The following is a 12,488-nucleotide window of genomic DNA, read 5'->3' as shown; positions in this document are numbered from 1 at the left end:
TCTCATCTGCTCATCACGACCCGTGCTCACCTGCGTTCCAGCGATCGACGGTACGACGAAGGACTTTACCCGATCACCGATGCGGTCGGCGGCCCGGAGACGGAGGAAGTCAAGGTGAGGTCGTTCGGCTAGCGCGTCTGCTATCCTCAAAGTGCTCCTGGTTGTGTTGCTGTAGTCCGCTGCTAATACACCGATCCCACCTACAACTTACTTCTTTGCAGTCTTCATTGTTCATTAAACAAATTGCAAAAGATTCACCAACACAGATGTCCAGAATACTGTGGAATTTTGAGATGAAAACAGAGCTTTTTGTATTGGATTCAAAGGGCTCCGAATACTTCCGCTTCAACAGTTGACGTCACACGCAAACGTCATCATATCGAAACGTTTTCAGCCGGAAGTTTGCCGGGAAATTTAAAATTGCACTTTATAAGTTAACCCGGCCGTATTGGCATGTGTTGCAATGTTAAGATTTCATCATTGATATATAAACTATCAGACTGCGTGGTCGGTAGTAGTGGGTTTCAGTAGGCCTTTAAATGCCCATATGCATGTTTGAAAACATATCGAAATGCCATATGTAGGAGCATGGTGGGACAAGCGGAAGAAAATGGATGTATGGATGGTAACATGAATGTGCTTAAATGAGTGTCTATGTAATGATGCCCCGTATAGTACACGCAAAATCCTCATTTAAATAAAACGGTCTGCACCACTTTTCAAATTGCACACGCATTCATAGTAAATCGCATTCAACACGCCAACTAATAGTACACACTATTTTATAGATTGCACACACAGTTTAGCGCAAGGTATTTAGATCTTAGTGAATCAGGCCGCAAGTGTCTTGTAGAAAAAGAGGAAGATGATAAAGTGGACAAGTGAGTCTCCTCCAGACCTGAACCCATTCAGCACCTATAAGACATCCTCATGCAGAGGGAAGGAGAGGGAATGCAAGGTCTCTAACATCCACCAATGATGTCATCGTAGAAGAAGATTCCAATAAGAAAGGAAAGACGGTAGGCAGGAAGTCTAGTGTCACTTTTCTATATTCATCATTCTTGTCACGTCGCCAAACATGTCAACACACCCTTTCTCCAACCAATCACAAAATTGCGGCTTCACAATAACTGTGCAAGGCGTCACATCTGGTATAATTACAGTAACAAACAGAAAAATAGTCTTACATTACAATCATGCTTTCTCAAAGATGTTTTGTAATGTTATCTGTGATATTTCTACCTAAATAAATGTTAGTGCATCAACTGAGGAATACAGAGAGGGACATTGTTTGGCAAAATGAAATAAAGTGTATATTCTTTCGGAAAAAGGTTCTGGTGGATGGCCCTCAATAGCATTGTGTTTAGCAAGCTGAATATGACAATTAATAAATAAAGAAGGTTAAAACATTGTCATGTAGTGATATGAAGAACATTAACTTGTACAACATGTAATGTAAATATTAGAAGCATTTATTCAGGTAGTAAAATCACGGTTATATGAAAAAAACATGATCGTAACAATCCACATTTTTTGTTATTAATGCGTGAAAGTGGTATCTAAACATGGTGTAGCTCCTCCTCGGAGAGTGCTTCTATAGCAGGAACTGAAATTCTGTATTCCTACAAAATCTAGCAAGACACCGAGGCACTGCAGGTACTTCTTTAAATTGTCATTAAAAGCCTGTTTGCCCTTTTTGTGTTGAGCCGATTAAAAAAAAACAACAACATAATGTCAAAGAAAGCACTTATTAAAAGCAAACTAATTGTCTAGTCAGGGTATTTAAAAATTGAAAATTATCTGTCTAGGGTACACTTATTAATGATGAAAAATTATATCTGCGATAATCAGGATTATTTTGAGTTAACTATACACAGAATGCAATTAATCAGCCAAAATCGTAATACAACAATGTATTGTACGATTCAATTCTCTATTGTTTATATGGTCATTTGATGTCTGGGCTGCGGCTAATGTAACTGCAGCAATGATGCTACTTTGCGGTAGCATTTTTGTATCACTTGAAAGAGTGATTAAGGCCTATAAAAAAACCGAGCCTGCAGGGCAGAGATGTCAACAACACTGCATTGACGGAGACCACAATGGATGCTAAACCAACAAAACTCAGAGCAATTTGTGGTAAAAATAGGAAAAAGGAACATCTTTGTTTAGATTAAAAAGTCAGACACCAACCAATTGTAGGCTAATCTGCAAAACATGCCGCCAACAAGTCATTACCAGTGCCTTGAACATGTCTATTCTGACCTATCACTTCAAGACACGGCGTGAGGAAACAGTATACACACCGTTTTAATGTTACCTCAAAACCAAGAAGTGATGAAAAAAAAAGAAATAGAAAAAAAAGGAGCATGTCAGTCCCACAGACACTGAGGAATGAGATACCATCTCATGTGTAGACATGATTTTATAATACTCACTGTCGAAAGGCAGGACTGGTACTAAAAATAATTGTTTCATACATAACTTGTCCTTTCGCGCGCACACAATTTTAAGAAAAATATACTATACCATGACATAAAAATGACCTAAATCGGGATATATATTTTGGGGGTCACATTAAACAAAGACACAGTTGGGACATGTTCACTGTGAGGTGGTGTTGCCAGCTATTTACACGATAACGCCTGTGTTTTACTTGTATTTTTTTTGTGTTTTACCTCATTTTCAGTAGATAGTAAATCTGACTGTGCTAAAGTATATACATGATATACCTTGTATAGTAGTACCATAGCAAAGGCTGTGTAAGTATCCTACCTCCGTAAGCGCATGAAGCTGCCCTTCATGGACGCACACTCCTATGAACCTGGAGGCGGCACACACAAACCCTCAACACAACAAATACACAAAGAAGGGAAATGAAGTCAATTGATAACTGCTTTGTTTACCTGAGGATGTTGGGATGTGACAGCCTGTTCATTAGTTGGACCTCCCTGAGCATGTTGGCCCGGTTACTGGCCAGGATGTTCATCTTCAGCGCCATCACCTGGCCCGACACGCGATGCTGCACCTGGTTCATACATGCAGAATAATGTGAGTGCTCAGGCAATAACCATAGGTCTACAGGTAACCATGGCGACGGGACAGCAGGATTTAAAAGGGTAGTCCGGCCTGATCAAAAGGTGTTTTGAGAGGCCATTTCTTCTTTAAAAAAAAAAAAAAAAAAAAGGGACTCCATTAATGAATCAAGAAACACTGCAGCAGGGTAAACTGGGTAGAACACATGGCACACTGACAAAGCTTAACCTATTGTTACTATAACAATCTACAAGGTTAATGTAGGTTGCTTCTCTTTCTTCCCCTCCATTTTTCTGCATTCTTTCGTATCTCAAGTTATCATAACGTATATGTATTGTTGCATTTGAACAATTGTATTGTTGATAATAAAGGTAAAGTACTGGTATTGTTTATTATCAATAGCACTATTTCTATTGGTATTCATATTGCTCCATTTTTAGTGTAATAATGCTCATTGTCATTTCTGTATTTTTTTTTTTTTCGCTAACTGCTTATTTGCTATTACTTTTACCATCATATTTGTACATGTCGTATTTGCTGATGTTGCTCTGTTGTTGTTGTTGTTGTTGTGTTTGCTGTTGTTGTTTTTGTCTCTGTCTAATCCCCCTCTTGTCCCCACAATTCCCCCCTCTGTCTTCCTTTTTCTCTCTTTCTATCCCCTCCTGCTCCGGCCCGGCTGCACCAAATGATAATATAAATACATTTAATAAAGTCAAAATACAAGTAAGGCAACAAGAGAAGTATCCTACACTTCTCTTTTGTAAAGTAAATCTGAACAGCCGATATGGGCATCTACAAAAAAAAAAAAAAAGAAACACTGCAGCAGAGATACTGAAGGTGACGCAAGGTACACAATTTCAACACTCGATTAAAAAAAAGAAAATAAATGAAGTTGTTTTTAAAAAGACAAATTCAATGATTCTGAGTTTACATGACAAGTATTTATCTGTTAAAGAAAAGTAGTTCAATTTCACCACTAATAGATATTTGTCTATTACCTGACCGCTTCTATGTTAGCTATCTCTCTTTGTTTATAATGTATATTTTCGGCTGGATCAACTCTCTATTTTATGCTGCAGCTGTTACATATACTGTAATATTGTACATGGTAATTGGGATTTGTTATATGTATTATATAAACTATAATATACGTGAATATTACATATGTTATATTGCTACTATGGTACATTTTTAGTCTACAAACCCCAAAACCAGTGATGTTGGCACGTTGTGTAAATCGTAAATAAAAACAGAATACAATGATTTGCAAATCCTTTTCAACCTATATTCAATTGAATAGACTGCAAAGACAAGATACTTAACATTTGCACTGGTAAACTTTGTTATTTTTTGCAAATATTAGCTCATTTGGAATGTGATGCCTGAAACATGTTTCAAAAAAGCTGGCACAAGTGACAAAAAAGACTGAGAAAGTTGAGGAATGCTCATCAAACACTTATTTGGAAAAGCCCAGAGGTGAACAGGCCAATTGGAAACAGGTGGGTGCCATACTTGGGTATAAAAGCAGCTTCCATGAAATGTTTAGTCATTCACAAACAAGGATGGGGCGAGGGTCACCACTTTGTGAACAAATGCGTGAGCAAATTGTCCAACAGTTTAAGAACATTTCTCAACAAGCTATTGCAAAGAATTTAGGGACTTCACCATCTACGTTCTGTAATATCATCGAAAGGTTCAGAGAATCTAGAGAAATCACTGCACGTAAGCGATGATATTACGGACCGTCAATCCCTCAGGTGGTACTGCATCAAAAAGCGACAGTGTGTACAGGATATCACCACATGGGCTCAGGAACACTTCAGAAAACCACTGTCAGTAACTACAGTTTGTTGCTACATCTGTAAGTGCAAGTTAAAACTCTACTATGCAAGGCGAAAGCAATTTATCAACAACACCCAGAAACGCTGCCGGCTTCGCTGGGCTCGAGCAAATCTAAAATGGACTGATGCAAAGTGAAAAGTGTTCTGTGGTCTGACGAGTCAACGTTTCAAATTGTTTTTGGAAACTGTGGACGTCGCGTCCTCTGGACCAAAGAGGAAAAGAACCATCCGGATTGTTATAGGCGCAAACTTGAAAAGCCAGCATATGTGATGGTATGGGGGTGTATTAGTGCCCAAGACATGGGTAACTTACACATCTGTGAAGGCACCATTAATGCTGAAAGGTACATACAGGTTTTGGAGCAACAGATGTTGCCATCCAAGCAACGTTATCATGGACGCCCCTGCTTATTTCAGCAAGATAATGACAAGCCACGTGTTACAACAGCGTGGCATCATAGTAAAAGAGTGCAGGTACTAGACTGGCCTGCCTGTACTACAGACCTGTCTCCCATTGAAAATGTGTGGCACATTATGAAGCCTAAAATACCACAACGGAGACCCCGGACTGTTGAACAACTTAAGCTGTACATCAAGCAAGAATGGGAAAGAATTCCACCTGAAAAGCTTCAAAAATTGGTCTCCTCACTTCCCAAACCTTTACAAAGTGTTGTTAAAAGGAAAGGCCATGTAACACAGTGGTAAAAATGCCTCTGTGCCAACTTGTTTGCCACGTGTTGCTGCCATTAAATTCTAAGTTAATGATTTGCAAAAAAAAATTTGCTTTCAGTTCGAACATTAAATATTTTGTCTTTGCAGTCTATTCAATTTAATATAAGTTGAAAAGAATTTGTAAATCATTGTATTCTGTTTTTATTTATGAACTACACAATGTACCAACTTCACTAGTTTTGTACTTTATACCTTTGGTTTTCGCCCTCTTTTAGTGCCCTTGTGTGCGTGCATTATGCTTTCCATCCTTATCCTTTCCATCCTTTGTAACTGAGCTACTGTGTGAAACAATTTCCCTTGTGGATCATTAAAGTTTGCCTAAGTCTAAATCTTGCCTTCTATTCTAGAAAGCAAGCAAACAAGCTTCTATTCTAAAAAGGTAATAAGCAAACACCCAGCAGTGTGAACACATACCCTTCTTGCTTAGTGGCGGATCCAGTCGAGATGTTCGGAGTAATAAACATTACAAGTGAAGGCACGTTCTGCATTTTTTCTACTGGTTGAAGTCGTGTCCTTCAAACAATGCATTTTCCAGCACGGAGATGATTCTTAGCAAAGAAAGGTTCAGATCTCAACATGCCCTGACAGGAAAAGTCACACATTTTCTTTTCTGCAAGGAGCTGCAAACGCTTCATTGTCATTTTTGTCATTAAATGTTACTCTAAGAGCAGCGTTTGGAAAGCCATTAGTGACATCTCCTGAAAATGACACACGCATAGGATCACTTGTGTATGTAATTAATAATAACCATTAAAAGGTACAGGGTGACAAGCACTTCTAACAGTTTAGTGAGACGTGTTGAAATACATTTGTTTAATTGCCTGGAGGCCCTCAGGTATTGTCAGACTAGTTTTAGGAAAGGGAGGGGAAAAACAAACAAGTGCGCTACTTTGAACCAAATTAAAAAGCAACCCCAAAAAAATTTGTCTTGACCTACCTATTTTCGCCCCCTTCTTCCTCTGCACAATGCCATACCATAAATATGGATTGCTTTCATTGATCTCCCCTTAAAGACAGTGTTTTACCTTAAATCATGTCAGCGTGTCTTTGATGCCATCAAAAGGCTACGGCCATCTTCAAGTGGCAACTTGACAAGGCAGCAGTAAATGTGCTGACATTTGCCTGCTCGTTTGCTATTCAAAAGGCCAACTTGGCTGAAGGGGGGGGGGGCAATTAAAGAAAGAAATAAAAAGGGGATGCACGTGTGCCCTACACGTTATAATAACCGTGAAAATAAGACTAGATTAATGCAGTGCGGCGCGACAAAAGTACAGTTAGGCTTATTTATATATTATATATATATATATATATATATATATATATATATATATATATATATATATATATATATATATATATATATATATATATATATATATATATATATATATATATATATATATATATATATATATATATATATATATATATTATATATATTATATTATTTATTATTATTCTTGTCTATTGTGAGCGAACTGTGGTGCTGAATTTCCCCCAGGGATCAATAAAGTACTTTCTATTCTAGGTTACCTTGTGTCACATTCTGTGGTGCTGATTGGATAAGCTTGCATTCTAAAACAAACACACGGCCAGTGAAGATTTGAGAGAGACAACGTTTCCTGCTCATGATAGGGTTATAAAAAAATTAAAATACATCTCAACCAATTCACTAAATGTAGGGTGTTTAGCCACATCTCTGTACAAGTTAGTGGCACATTTATGTGTGTAAAATGTGAGCAAGATTGGTTGGGAAGCATGGTCCCCATCAAGTAAAACATCTAATTGACCTTTTGATGGACTATCATTTTAGGATGTATGTGTGCTAGCATGGTTATTCAAAGAATATTTTTTAATCACTTCACTCATCCATTCATTTTCTACTACGTGTCCCTCAGACAATTTTGTCACATGACTCCTAGTGGTCAGTGTTTGGGTGGTAACAACCATCTCTTTCTCCTCATCAGCAGTGGTTCCCAAACGCTTTTAACAAAGTACCCAGAAAACACTCAGCTCTCCAAGTACCACCATGACCAACATTAAACTACAGTAGCATAGTAGGCCTAAGTATTAAAATGGGTTATACTTGTATAGCGCTTTTGTACCTTTAAGGTACTCAAAGCGCTTTGGCACTATTTCCACATTCACCCATTCACACACACACAGATGGTGGGGGCTGCCATGCAAGGCCCTAACCACGACCCATCAGGAGCAAGGGTGAAGTGTCTTGCTCAACGACACAACGGACGTGACGAGGTTGGTAGAAGGTGGGGATTGAACCAGGAACCCTCAGGTTGCTAGCACGGCCACTCTCTCAACGGCGCCACGCCATCCCCAATGCAGGGGTTTTTTATTTAACAAGTATATTTATATTTTTGGCCACTGTAACATTACAATTTGGACAGTAAAACTGTTTAAATATAAGAAAATAAAACACTGTACTTTAATCCAGTTATTTTCCGTCGGTCACGTTCCCAGACACGAGGAACTATCTGGTGCTCCAGACGTCATTTTACACGACAAAACAGATGAAAACTTGGAAAAGCATGGAGGACTACAACTAAGCAAGCAAATGGGTATCTAGACTCTCCCGGATAAATCATGCATCCTTTTAGCTCAAGTAAGGTTGCATTTCATGAGTTAACTTCGCGTCTACAGCCATGTTTGTTTGACGCTTTATTACGAGTGCGCGTTTTCCCCATCATTATCAAAATATAACTACAGATGTCAACATTGTGTATGTGCTGAAAGATTCATTTTGGATCGCTGCCTTTGTGAAAACTTAACTCTTAAGTTTCGCTCAATTTTTTTTAATTTTTTTTTAAGACTCGCCGAGTTTGTGCTTTACAAAACACTCGTAGCAAAAATGCCTTTTAAGAACTCCAAAACAAGATAAAAGATCATTTTCCACCTCGGCAAACAATAAAGACTTATTGTTTTCAATAAAAAAAAAAAATCAAGATAATACTTAAATGGGAAATATTAAACGTTAAAAGTATAATAGACAAAAACTTAACCTCTGCTTGCTCCCTTGGACTAGAGCCATTTTTGTCATCGTTTTTCGTAAAGTCTTGACATTTTTCGCCCTTCTCGATTGCCTCTCGGGGAACTCTTATCCTTTTGAACGGTTCCAACAGCCTAAACCAGGGGTGCCCACACTTTTTCTGCAGGCGAGCTACTTTTCAATTGACCAAGTCGAAGGGATCTACCTCATTCATATATACAATTTATATTTATTTATAAAATACATTTTTGTCAACAAGTTAAAGGTGTTCAGCTTTCTTTCATGAAGACAAGAATATAAGTTGGTGTATTACCTGATTCTGATGACTTGCATTGATTGGAATCAGACAGTAGTGATGATAACGTCCGCATTTTCAAATGGAGGAGGAAAAAAAAGTCCTTCTTTCAGTCCAAAACTACATGAAAGTGGTTGCTTTTTGGCATCTTATTTGTCCAGCTTCCATACTCCTTTTATACACTTTAAAAGAAATGCATTGGCGGCAAACTCCGTGGCTTGCCAGCTTACTGAGACTCTTATTTTGTTAGCGCTGGCAGGATAAAGCAGTGCTTTTATTGTGAAGACAGGAACTGTGCAGTCGGGCTTTAAGAGTTTTGACAGCAGGTACAGCGCTAGAGTCAAATAAAAAGTGTTTCTCACCCTCCTCTCCGTCATTTTTACTTAATAATGAGCTCGCAGCAGCCAGCGTCACCTCACAAGACCCTCGGGTGCCGCGAATGTCAATCAAGTGAACAAAGTGACGTCTTAGTGAAGATTGATGATCGCTAATTTTTAGGTCTATTTTTTTTAATGCCTGGCTGGCGATCGACAGGTAGCTCACGATCGACGTAATGGGCACCCCCGGCCTAAAACAACGCAAACATGGGGGATTTTTCTTTGAAAAAGGCACAATGCCGCCCCTGGCCCACCACTTGGAGCCGGACGTGAATACAATTTATAGAGTATGGCCAACTCCATTTTAGAGCAGGTCTCAAACATGGCGCCCAGTAGTCAGGTGAGGGGTTTTGACCAATCATTCAGGAGATTGTCTGGCCAAACGCTGATGGGCCAAAACTAGAGATGTCCGATAATATCGGACTGCCGATAATTTCGGCCGATAAATGCTTTAAAATGTAATATCGGAAATTATCGGTATCGGTTTCAAAAAGTATTATGACTTTTTAAAACGCCGCTGTACGGAGTGGTACACGGACGTAGGGAGAAGTACAGAGCGCCAATAAACCTTAAAGGCACTGTCTTTGCGTGCCGGCCCAATCACATAATATCAACGGCTTTTCACACACACAAGTGAATGCAAAGCATACTTGGTCAACAGCCATACAGGTCACACCGAGTGTTGCCGTATAAACAACTTTAACACTGTTACAAATATGCGCCACACTGTGAACCCCCACCAAACAAAAATGACAAACACATTTCGGGACAACATCCGCACCCAGAACTTCTTGCAGCACCAACTCTTCTGGGACGCTGCAATACACACCCCCCTAAATCCTCATCCACCTCAACCTCCTCATGCTCTCTCAGGGAGAGCATGTCCCAAATTCCAAGCTGCTGTTTTGAGGCATGTTAAAAAAAATAATGCACTTTGTGACTTCAATAATAAATATGGCCATGTTGGCATTTTTTTCCATAACTTGAGTTGATTTATTTTGGAAAACCTTGTTACATTGTTTAATGCATCCAGCGAGGCATCACAACAAAATTAGGCACAATAATGTGTTGATTCCACGACTGTCTATATCGGTATTGGTTGATATCGGAATCGGTAATTAAGAGTTGGACAATATCGGAAATCGGCAAAAAAGCCATTATCGGATAACTCTAGTCAAAACACCTTTCACGTGACTTTAGGGCACCATATTTGGGACCAAGTCTGAGAGCAAGTTGGCCATGACGAGTGGTACCGCAGTTTGACAAGCCCTGCTCTGCAGGAACAGAAGGATGCTCTTCCCGACCGCTCACCTTAAACACTTCAGAGAAGAACCCGGCTCCTATCTTCTCGCAGCTGAAGTCGTCCAAGCGGGCCAGGCTGGACACGGCGCTGCGCAGGGCCCGGTAGGACGACGGCCGGGTCCGGTTGGCTCCGTGTACGCTGTGCATGGGCGCCTCGGCCTCCCTCTCCTGCTCCGGTTCCAGCCTCTCCATCTCGGGAGGTCGGAGCCGCTTTAAAATCCAGCTTGGGCCGCGTCCAAGTGTCCCATGTTGGCTCCGGGGGCCGCGGGTTGACTTTTGACAGATGTGGTGGGGGTCACGGCGCAGCCCGGCTCTTTCAAGGTGAGCTGCGGCGTATCATTCTGCAGGGGGTGGGGGACGCAGGCCAGCACTTTCCTCTTGGCTCTGAATGGAGAAGAGGAATATCACATCATCTGTGGGTATGAAAGTCAATGGATGACTCAGCAAGCCTCTTACTTGAAGTTTGCCCTCCTCTTGGTTTTGCAGGACCTACAAAGGCAGAAGACATGTGAAAGTCACGCCGGATGCACTGTGCCGCCTGCACACAGGAACTGTTATCTGCTCTCAGCTGATAGCGCCTCTCATTGTTAGCGAATTTACACACGCTGTAAAATTGATCCAATCAGTCGGCATTGAAGCTCTACTCCCGCTCTCGGCGGCCGGGGGGGTGTGTTTGGAAGCCCCGCTGTAAAGCTAGCTAGCTGCGTGCTCGCCTCGGCTCGTCAATTATGGATGCCAGAACCGAGCTGTCGATCACGCACGTATGCGATGATGCGCACGGAAATGGCTGCAGTCATCAAGGCGACACATGCATGTCGCTAGAGCAGGAGGACGTCACGCACCCACGCACTTACCTGCCAAACCACGTCCCGCTATGTCCTCTCCGTGCTGCCGCGGCGTTCGCCTAACAATCAATCATCGCCGGAGCGTCCGTCCTCCTCCTCCTCTTCCTCCTCCTCCTCCGCCGCCTCCGCTGCGGTGTCGCGTTACTTCACCACTCAGCCCCGCTTGTGGCGTCTTATAGCGAGCTTTATTTTGGGGGGCGGCGAAAAGGGGGTGAGGCTTATTATATCGCCCTCGCCATGAATAAAAACGAGAAAAGTCAAGTTTATGTCGAAATTAAATCTAAGCGAACGTTGTGAGAACGCAGCGTTACTACCTCCGCCATAACGCTCATGTCTTCTTTGGGGTCGTCGGTTTGTTTATGTGCACTTCCGGGGGCGGAGCCAACGGGCACGCGATCCACTTAAACACGTGATTTGGCTGCCACTTTTTAAACGAATGCATAAAAAAATTATTTTTAAATAAAAATTTTATATGCTAAGGGTTTTTTAATTTTTTTTATTGAACAACAAACATACATTTATAATGCACACAAAGGTCAAGGCACTTTCAACATCAGCGAAACATGTCAAGGAAAAATTGTTTGCCAAGGTTTTTGCGCAGAGATGCGTTAAAATGTAATATCAGAAATTATTGGTATCGTTTTTTTATTATCAGTATCGTTTTTTTATTTTTTTATTTTATTAAATCAACATAAAAAACTAGGGATGTCCGATAATGGCTTTTTGCCGATATCCGATATTCTGATATTGTCCAACTCTTTAATTACCAATACCGATATCAACAGTCGTGGAATTAACACATTATTATGCTTAATTTGGACAACCAGGTATGGTGAAGATAAGGTCCTTTTTAAAAAAAAATAGTAAAATAAAATAAGATAAATAAATTAAAAACATTTTCTTGAATAAAAAAGAAAGTAAAACAATATAAAAACAGTTACATAGAAACTAGTGATTAATGAAAATGAGTAAAATTAACTGTTAAAGGTTAGTACTATTAGTGGACCAGCAGCACGCACAATCATGTGTGCTTACGGACTGTATCCCTTGCAGACT

At 40.3% G+C, this 12,488-nt stretch overlaps 1 protein-coding gene across 1 annotated transcript in view; it reads right to left on the bottom strand.

Moving 5' to 3' along the window:
- Positions 1 to 11,792, bottom strand: part of tesk1b (testis associated actin remodelling kinase 1b) — a 31,846-nt gene extending 20,054 nt beyond the window's left edge. Inside the window, exons 1-5 of the mRNA XM_062066013.1 lie at positions 11,442 to 11,792; positions 11,044 to 11,076; positions 10,597 to 10,971; positions 2,907 to 3,028; positions 2,776 to 2,824 (exon numbers count right to left, since the gene is read on the bottom strand). Coding sequence (XP_061921997.1) covers positions 2,776 to 2,824; positions 2,907 to 3,028; positions 10,597 to 10,779 — 354 coding nt within the window. The 5' untranslated portion in view covers positions 10,780 to 10,971; positions 11,044 to 11,076; positions 11,442 to 11,792. The remainder of the gene's footprint in view (positions 1 to 2,775; positions 2,825 to 2,906; positions 3,029 to 10,596; positions 10,972 to 11,043; positions 11,077 to 11,441) is intronic.
- Between the last annotated feature and the right edge of the window lie 696 nt (positions 11,793 to 12,488).

Source organism: Entelurus aequoreus, linkage group LG12, assembly GCF_033978785.1.
Source record: "Entelurus aequoreus isolate RoL-2023_Sb linkage group LG12, RoL_Eaeq_v1.1, whole genome shotgun sequence".
NCBI classification, from domain to species: Eukaryota; Metazoa; Chordata; class Actinopteri; order Syngnathiformes; family Syngnathidae; genus Entelurus; species Entelurus aequoreus.
The sequence above is the reverse complement of the archived record's forward strand: the minus strand, read 5'-3'. Positions and strand labels throughout refer to the sequence as shown.